Source organism: Coturnix japonica, chromosome 19, assembly GCF_054131305.1.
Source record: "Coturnix japonica strain WE chromosome 19, WE-NBRP24, whole genome shotgun sequence".
In the NCBI taxonomy this organism is placed as follows: domain Eukaryota; kingdom Metazoa; phylum Chordata; class Aves; order Galliformes; family Phasianidae; genus Coturnix; species Coturnix japonica.
Window position 1 is genome coordinate 2,489,046 of NC_140681.1, and position 9,372 is coordinate 2,498,417.

The 9,372-nt window shown below is 51.6% G+C and overlaps 1 protein-coding gene across 1 annotated transcript; it reads left to right on the top strand.

The window, feature by feature from the left end:
* The first annotated feature begins 38 nt into the window (after positions 1 to 38).
* LOC146757780 (uncharacterized) lies at positions 39 to 9,365 on the top strand. The gene is made up of 5 exons (XM_085520093.1): positions 39 to 1,295; positions 2,137 to 2,235; positions 3,152 to 3,314; positions 8,191 to 8,443; positions 8,804 to 9,365. The coding sequence occupies exon 1, from the start codon at positions 325 to 327 to the stop codon at positions 1,183 to 1,185; it is 861 nt and encodes a 286-aa protein (XP_085376219.1). The 5' UTR covers positions 39 to 324; the 3' UTR covers positions 1,186 to 1,295; positions 2,137 to 2,235; positions 3,152 to 3,314; positions 8,191 to 8,443; positions 8,804 to 9,365.
* Positions 9,366 to 9,372: the final 7 nt, after the last annotated feature.

Here is a 9,372-nt window from a genome sequence, read left to right on the forward strand (position 1 = left end):
CCAAAGCCCGGCCCTGGGGAGTTGTCCAAAAATTTTCCAACCTTTTGTATTACCTAAGTTTATTTTAAACAGACAAGGAGGAGTAATCTCTTAAAGGCTTTTTTAAAGGCATTGGACTAGGTTTTGATTATCACGTCTCAGGAAGCTTCTGCATTCCACCTAGTGCTAATGTGATACATCAAGAGCAGATGACACAAGAGATTCAGGCCTTGCTGCCAGTCTTTTACGGATCAGAACTTTGTTTCATGTTGCCAGATATTGTGGTTTCCTTTTCAGGGGATTCCTTTGCTGTATAATAAGAAGGCCGAGGGCATCCTGGCCTGCATGGGAAACAGTGTTGCCAGCAGGAGCAGAGAGGTGATTGTCCCCCTGTTGTCAGCACTGATGAGGCCGCAGCTCGAGTGCTGTGTTCAGTTTTGGGCCCCTCAGTGCAAGAAAGACATCGAGGCCCTGGAACGCGTTCAGAGGAGGGCAACAAAGCTGGTGAGGGGTCTGGAGCACAGGCCGTATGAGGAGCGGCTGAGGGAGCTGGGATTGTTCAGCCTGGAGAAGAGGAGGCTCAGGGGAGACCTCATTGCTCTCTCTAACTTCCTGAAGGGAGGCTGTAGTGAGCTGGGGCTCGGCCTCTTCTCTCGTGTCATTAATGATAGGACCAGAGGGAATGGCTTCAAGCTGCGACAGGGGAGATTCAGGCTGGACACTACGAGGTATTACTGCTCAGAAAGGGTGGCCAGGCACTGGAATGGACACAGGGAGGTGGTGAAGGGAAGGGGACGAGGGCGAGGAAGGAAGGAAGGGAAGGGGAAGGTAAAGGAAGGAAAGCGAGAGGAAAGACACGAAATGAGACGTGAATTTTGGGTCCTTTTCCGGCAGCCGCCCCCCCCCAACAGGCCCCAGCCCGGCCTGAGCCACGTGACAGTGCCAGTGCCAGTGACAGGAAGTGCTTCCTGCAGGCGGCGGAGAGCACTTCCGGGCCATGGCGGCATGGCGGCCATGAGCGGGGCCGGGAGGAGCGGGCTCTGTGCTGCGAACGGGGTCGGGCCTCGGGGCGGGGGCACGGAGGGGCTGTCGGGGGAGGAGCTCGCGGCGCTGCCGGCACCCAGAGGCGGCTCCCGGGCGGCTCCACGGTCTCGCTGTGCTGCGGAGTCACCCGGCCGGCCCCAAAAGCCTGGAGGCAGAGCCTGAGCCGGCCCCGGCCCGGATCGTGTGGTGCGGCTCCGGCCGTGCTGGGCTGTGCGGCAGGAAGATGACTTGCGGAATCAAACTCTATAACCCAAAGATGGGTTCTAAAGCAGGTATGTTTATTCCAGCGTTGCGCAGCGCCGGGTGCAAGCGGGAGAGCTCCACCAAACTTGCACACCGTAAGGAGAAAAGTGTGTTACAGATATAGGTTAAGCTAATACGTAATCAATAGTCTCCTCCTCAGTTTGATTACATATTCATTACATTCCCTAGGACCCCATTCCCCGCGACCCTTGCCGTTGTTTTGGGGTGAAATTCTTCTTCTGTTTTCTTCTTGGTGTTATCTGCTGGTATCGTTCTCCCATGTCAGCATCATCTTGCCCGGGGGTATCTAATCCTTCTTCTTGTCAGAGGTCTCCGGACAATTTCTTCTTATCTTTATTGCCCTCTTCTCTGGTTTTATTTTGACTAAGTGTCTGTAATTCCCCCTATCCCTGCACTTTTAAATGTAAACTATCTGCAGTTACCCTTTGTCTCGGATTCTGTGAAGTTCCCCTTTCCCTTTCTATAGCAAAGTGTTACCTTGCCTCCATTTCAGTCTTTGGGTCCCCAGGGAGGCTCTCCCTGGGGGTGTCCCGATTCGAAGGCAGGATTCAATCCCGCCGCAGCCCGTCCATGGCAGGCAAACGCTTCTCTCCTCTGCTCTTGGGACTCAGCAGTGCCAGGGGTTTCACAGCGCGCGTGTTGCAGTGGCTGGCAGCCTCCGTGTGTTTTTCTATTGCATACAGGATCCCATGGTGGAGCCGCGTTAGAAGCAGACGTTGGTGTCTTGTGGCAGGAGCAAGGGCAGTGGAAGCGCTGCCCAGGGCAGGGCGGTGGTGACTGCCATGAGAGCGGAGGTCTGATGCCATCTGCGAGGGATGGGATTTGCATCCGGTGGCTTTTCCGTTGCAGAATGTCCAGCAGCAGAGCGTGAGTGGCCGTGAAATGAAGCTGGGCCCCAGGAGAGCCGCCTGGAGCTGCGTCACGAGCTTCGTGCGTGGCCAGCGCAAGGTAGGTGTGCCTTACTGTAAGCGTGCGCTGAAGCAGTGTTGGTTAAGCACGGCTCACTCCTCTGTCTGCAACAGATGGGCTTTTTGCGCGCTTTATTGCTGTGGCCGTAGAATTCCCTCTTTCTTACCATCTGATCTGTGAAGGCTTTTGTGTGGGAAAGTTTTGAGGAATGAGGGAGTAGAAATTGCTTTAGTCACGAGTCATCTGGAAAGGTTTCACAGAAACGGTGACATTTGCAGAAGGAACGTATTGGCATTGGCAGTTGTGCCAAATACTCACTGGGATGGAGAGGAGGGAGTACCTGCAGAAGACCGTTCTCTTCTGGTTTTGAGGAAGCCGGGCAGAGCTCAGATTGCAGCTTAAGCAATGTTCTTTTGTCACACTCTGTGTCCTGTGTTGCGTTCTCTCCTTTCGATTCCAGTTCTCCTGACAGGTTAGGCTTGAATTCAGCATAATATCTGCTTCTCCCTGGGTTCAGGTTCTTTGGGTCTCCTGCCTGCTTTTCTCCCTTTTCTTAATGGAGAGTGGAGTTTCTACCACAGAGCAAAGTTTCGTGATTGACAGAAACAAATATGGAACATATTAGATGAACACAGCTCTGCATTTTTTTCTTCCTCCGAACAGCAAGGGACTCCTGTGCTCTCATTAATATCATCAGTGAGTAGATGCTGCCTTCTGCTGGAGCCTAAAATGCTTTCTGCAGTTGAGTGGTTGGAAACATAGGGTTTTAACTTAAAATTGTTTGCGCAGGGTGAAGGTTGGGAATACAATTAGAATACAGTTACACAGTGCTCTATCCCCAGCACTTTCCATCATTTTTCTTAACACAGCTTACGGTTCATTTCAAAACAAACTAACAAAGATGAACTTGGGTTAGCGTAGCCTGTTTTAAATGATCCTTCTGTGTCTTTTCCAGGCTGGTAGCAGAATGGAGACTTTCCCGAGGCACTGAGGAACAGACACAAGCTTCTTTTGAAGGCTTCAATGAAATTCTGCCCCAGCAGTATCTGTGGTCTTTTGATGCTAAGGAGCTGGACGTAAAGGATTCTTTGACTATTGCCAGATCCAGGCTGCTACAGGTATGTCACGGTTTAAACTAAAAATCCACCTGCGTCCGTGACAGGGACTGTGGGCCCAGCAGGGGCCCTAGGCCGAAAGGAAAAAAAGTTAATTAGGAAAAGAAAACAGCAGCAACAATCTAAGGAGGCACACTTATTTACTAAATTACTATATCGAAATACAGGATAACACAGTATAATACAATATAATTGAAAATTGAGCTAACGAATCAAGCAAAATAGGAGAGAGAATGAGTCCCGAAACCGAGAGGCCTACTGTAAATCTAGGCGAAACGGTGAAGGCTCCCACACACTCCCCTGAACGCCAGAACTCGAAAGACGTCAGTCTAGCCTGCGACAGAGTTAATATAGTGTCCAGGTCCCGTGACCTCGTGTTGTTCTCTGGGAGATGTAGTCTTCTTCTGTAAGTTGCAGATTCAGTAAAACTATTCATGCTTTATATGATGTTATGATGTGGAATACTGATAGCAAAATTACAAAATTATTAAACCATGACAAGGTAATACTTGCATTTCAGTCAGTGTCTGAAGAGCAAAGTTCATTAAGGCTGGCGGTTCTGTTTTCAGGATGTGTGAGAGAAGCCTTATGTATCAGTTAGTATTTGGTTACTGTGTTGGTCTTCACTTTCTTCTTTGCAACCAATTTACACGTTTCTAACGTTAAGATTCTGCCAGCATAAATTTTTTGGCTAACAGTGTTTTTGTAGTCCTTGACAATGTGATTTGCGTGTGTCTAAAGAGTGAGCAACTAGAAAGCAAGGGAGCAAAGAACCAAATATCAGCGGATGGTCAAATTACTGAGTGGAGCAGGTTTTAGCTGCTTTTGGGTTCTCCAAGTTATACTCTACAGCAAAACATCGTATTTCTAGCACAGAATGGTACGGTTAGGTAAAGACAAAGTACGTTGTTAGTTTGAATGTCTAAATACAAATGTTTTCATGAGTGGTATTTCTCTTTTGTGGCCTCTCCACATTTTCTTTGTGAGCGGATGTTATTATTTGCTATGAAAGTTTGAGAGTTTAATATTAAAAACGAGTGTAGTGTGATTGCAGGTGCTTTTAAGTACAGTAGTATTTCAGTACAATAGTCTTGCTGTAGAAGCAAAGTAGTAGGTTGTAGTTTCAATGATTCCATGTGGGTGCCCAGCCCAAAGTGGGGATTCCCTTATGAAAGGAGGGGGAGGGTGAAGGAGGCCGAGGGCCCTTTTCTCGGGGCCAGCTCTCTGTGCCCTCTTGCTGGCCGGAGAGAAGGGCTGCCCGCTGGACACAGGGAGTGCCTTGTAGTTCCCGTGCCGTGCCCTGCCCTCCAGCCCCCTCCTCATCCTATGCGGAACACCACTCCCAGCAGCACAGGTGCCATTTTGGAATCTTCCCCATGTCACAGCTGTCACCTTGGTTGCTGCGGCTCCACCCGACTCACTCACCTCTGAGAGTGCTGGGCAGGTAGCAGCCATGTCCAGCACGAAGCGAGGGCGAGAGGAATGTAGTGAGGATTTAAGTGGGAGAAGGAGCTGGGGGCCCCAGAACCGAAGAGGAGGAGGGTGCCCGCCATAACCATCAAATGGAGGAGGGGGAAAGGAGCCCGTTTCCATCATGCCTGGACCAGCCCTGTGACCACCACCCATGTGGAGCCGATGGAGGTGGATCCCCCTCCGGAGGAACCGATGGAGGTGGATCCCCCTCCAGAGGAGCCCATGGACGTGGATCCGCCCGCGGCATAGCTGGCCTGGCACCACACCACCGTGGTCATGGTCATGACCGTTGGCATGGTCACAGCTTCACCATCGCTGGTCCAGGCACTCGGCTCCTTTCCTGCTGCGTGGCCCCTGCCCCCAGCATGAGCTGGGTGGCATTATTTAACATCTTCTTCTCCTCCACCTCGTTGCTCCTCCAGTTCTGTGGGCCCCCAGTTCCTTCTTCCCCCTGTTGTAGTTAGGTGTTTGCTCTGTTCTTTGTTTTGATGGTTGTGTTAGGTTAGTGTTAGTGTTCAGTTTAGTTTTAGCGTTAGGGATAGGTTCCTGTTTGTTCTTTAGAGTTAGGCATAGGTTCCTGTTTGTTCTTTAGGGTTAGGTATAGGTTTCTGTTGTTATTTTAGAGTTAGGCATAGGTTAGTGTTCGTACTTACAGTCAGGCATTGGCTGCTACACTCAAGTAAAAGTAACCGCTGCTCCTGGGTAAGCACACAGTGTTGCCATCAGGGCTCAAGCTCAGGCAGCCAGCTGACCGGGGCAGAATTTGTGTTAGACGCTGCTCAGTGACAACACCCAGAACAAAGTAGCAAGGATGTGAAGTGCAGGAGACTACTTGCGCTTAGCACATTCTGTCTGCTGTAACAGCATTACTCAAAGATTTCTAATCAGGCCAAGATCTTTGTGATGCAGCAGTTTGTTCATTACTGCCATCATGGGCGCACAACCCTACTGGCAAGGAATGGAAGGCCCTATATGCTGGCCCGACCCTACCCGCAGGGAGGTGTGCTCCCTCCCCTGGGCACGGGTCAGGGACATTGCTGGGAGACTTCCCAGTCTGATCTGCCCTTCTGTCTACTATCCCCTGCTGATAGTTCAGGCTGGCAGTGAAGAAGTTAGTAAAAAAAGCCTGAAGGCTATCAAAGATGATTTCAGGGGACTGGGGCGGGTAATCGAAGGAACAGGTGTGCGGGTGGTTATTGCATCTGTACTTTCAGTGGCAGGGAGGGATACTGAGTTGGACCTAAAAACCCACCTCTTAAACAAATGGTTAAAGAGTCGGTGCAGACATAGGAGTCTTGGTGTTTTTCACCATGGGGCAATTTATTTGGCTCCTGGCATGACAGCTACAGACGGAAGCGGCCTGTCTCAAAGGGGTAAGAGGGTTCTAGCTGAGGAACTGTCAGGACCCCACCAAAAACCTGCACCCTGACTTGTAAAATGGTTACACAGATATAGGTACACCTCATACATAGTCAATGATGTAAGGAAGGACACTGGACACACCTTCGTTGGCTCCACAGCCGCAGTCCAACACGGCGCCCAGGCCCGTCGATCCATTCCTTTGCTTGCTGCCAGTTCCCACAGGGAGTCCTCACTCAGACACCTGAAACAACAACGCACACAAACACATCAGGCAAACAACAGACACGCACACAAACACAAAACGCCCTCCTCGGATCCCGCCACTCACCCTTCCTTTGCCAACTTCTCTCGCTCACCTTCAGGGCAGTGCCAGCCCCTTCAACCCGATCACAGAATCACAGAATGACCCGGGTTGGAAGGGACCTCAAGGATCGTGAAGCACCAACCCCCGCCTGGCTGCGGGGCTGTGGCAGCCGGTGTGGCTGGGTGCAGCACGTGGGCATGTGGGAGGGCCTGCAGCAGGGATGTGGGGTGTAATCAGAGTGACTGGAATTCCAATTCAGTCAGAGGTCTTAATTGTAGGTAAGGGTTGAATCCGCCGAGGTGCCGCACAAGGAGAGGCGCTGGGTGCGACTATGGAAAGCAGAGCTTGTGTGTCCCAGGAGGCAGGCGTAGTCAGGTCCCCTTTGGAGCCTGCCGTTGTTGGTGCTCAGCTCAGGAGCCCCATCAGGAGCTGCTGCGTGCTGCGTCTGTGTCACGGACTTATCTAGATCAATATGATTGACTGATCAATCTATGATCTCCAGATGATGTTATGATGTGAAATACCAATAGAAAAAAATACAAAACCACAACAGTATGGCAGCCCAAAAAGATTCCCTTGTGGAAGAAGGGGGAGGGTGAAGGAGGGTGAAGGAGGCCGAGGGCCCTTTACTTGGGGCCGGCTCGTCTGTGCCCTCTTGCTGGCCAGAGAGAAGGGCTGCCCGCTGGGCACAGGGAGCACCTTGTAGCTCCCGTACCATGCCCTGCCCTCCAGCCCCCTCCTCATCCTATGTGGAACTCCAGTGCCAGCAGTGCGGCCGCCATTTTAGAACCCTCTCCATGTCACCATGGTCACCGTTGCCGCATGCCTCTGACAGTTGTGGCAGTTAACAGCCATGCCTGCTGCAAAGAGGGCGAGGGTTGAAGTTTCTGGTGGGAGGATGGAGCTGGGGGCCCTAGGAGTCAGAAGGAGGAGGGGGCCCGCCATGACCATCAGGCAGAGGAGGGGTAAGAGAGCCATTATCCATCATGCCTGGACCAGCCCTGTGACCACCACCCATGTGGAGCCTATGGAGGTGGATCCCCCTCCGGAGGAACCGATGGAGGTGGATCCCCCTCCAGAGGAGCCCATGGACGTGGATCCGCCCGCGGCATAGCTGGCCTGGCACCACACCACCGTGCCAGGCCCCGCGTTGGCATGGTCACAGCTTCACCATCGCTGGTCCAGGCACTCGGCTCCTTTCCTGCTGCGCGGCCCCTGCCCCCAGCATTAGCTGGGTGGCATTATTTAACATCTTCTGCTCCTCCACGTTGTTGCTCCTCTGGTTCTGTGGGCCCCCAGTTCCATCTTCCCCCTGTTAGGTTAGGTGCTTGTTATGTTCTTTTTTGTTGATGGTAGTGTTAAGTTAGTGTTAGTGTTAGTGTTCAGTTTAGTTTTAGTGTTAGGGATAGGTTCCTGTTCGTTTTTTAGAGTTAGGCATAGGTTCCTGTTTGTTCTTTAGGGTTAGGTATAGGTTTTTGTTGTTATTTTAGAGTTAGGTATAGGTTTTTGTTGTTATTTTAGAGTTAGGTATAGGTTTCTGTTGTTATTTTAGAGTTAGGCATAGGTTAGTGTTCGTACTTGCAGTCAGGCATTGGCTGTTACACTCAAGTAAAAGTAACCGCTGCTCCTTGGGTAAGCATGCAGCTGGTTGCTCACCCCGAGCAATGAGTGCGACTGCCCTGACAGTTTGATGACATCTGCGATGAACTGAATTTCCCTCTTGGGACTTTTCCTTTGCAGAACATGGAGGAGCAGAGCGTGAGTGGGCTGAGAAATGGAGCTGGGACTCAGGAGAGCAACACGTGGCTGTGTCCCAGAGCTCCCAAAGTGTGGCCATTGCAAGGTAGGAGTGCCTTACCGAAAGCGTTGTTCAAGCACAGCTCCTGGCACTGTCTGCAACAGATCCGCTCTCTGCGTGCTTTCTTTCAGTCGCTGGTGTTGTGCAGCACAGCCACGGCACGGCCCTCAGTGCGTACGCGAGGAGCGTGAAAAGGTAGGTGGTGAATTTTCATCTTGCTAACGCTAGGATTAGGAATGGTGAGCATTCCTAAAAGAGTGGCCACAAAGGTGTGATCTGCCTCGGGGAGAAGTTGATTCTCGCCTCTTCAGCTTTTCCCTTCTTTTCTGTCCACCTGTCCTTTCCAGCTCCTCCTCCCCTCAGCTGCAAGTGGGGCAGTGCTCGAGTGTGAGGACTCTTCCTTGGCATGCGGTAACAGACAATGCAGATGTGACTTTTGTGTCCTTCCTTGTTCTTGGGTTTGTAGCCCAGGGATATCTTGCGAGCAGCTCTCTAAGTCAGACTGTGCTGGCAGCGTGCGTGAGTGAAATAGTGCCTCTTTTTTCCCTCTTGCAGCAAGCTTGCCGAGGCAAGGCAAGCGCTACTCAGCTGAGGAAGAAAGCCGAGAAGGAAAGCAGAAAGCAACGATGAGGGCTTGAGCAAGAAGCTACAAAGGACAGCAGAACCACCTGCAACGCTTCCTCGGAGGTGGCACCAAGAGCTGCTGACTCAACAGCCCAGTTTACTGGCACAGCCGTGCTTTCCCTGTCATGGACGGTGGAGATGATGGAAGTGAACTGGACAGGAAGGACTTGTGCTGCGTTAGAAGCAATGAGGGCTTCACATAGGCAGGACTTGGTGTATGGCAAGAGCTGGAGACGCTGCGTTCCTTCAGGGTGTGTCTCTTGAGGTCCAGGCCTGGTGTAGGGTTAGGTTGAAATAGGGCTGGCTGGGACTGGAGAGGGAGGAGGTGACGTAGCCCCGGGGTTTGGCTTCTCCTTGGGTCTGACTGGAGGCTGAGTGACTGATTGCTAAGCGGCAATCCTGGGCACTGGGGTTTCATTTTGGGGTGTGGGCGGGGCAATAAATAGAAGCCAAATCTTCTTGTACGCAATAAAATTGAAGCGAACTTTCTAAACCTGGTG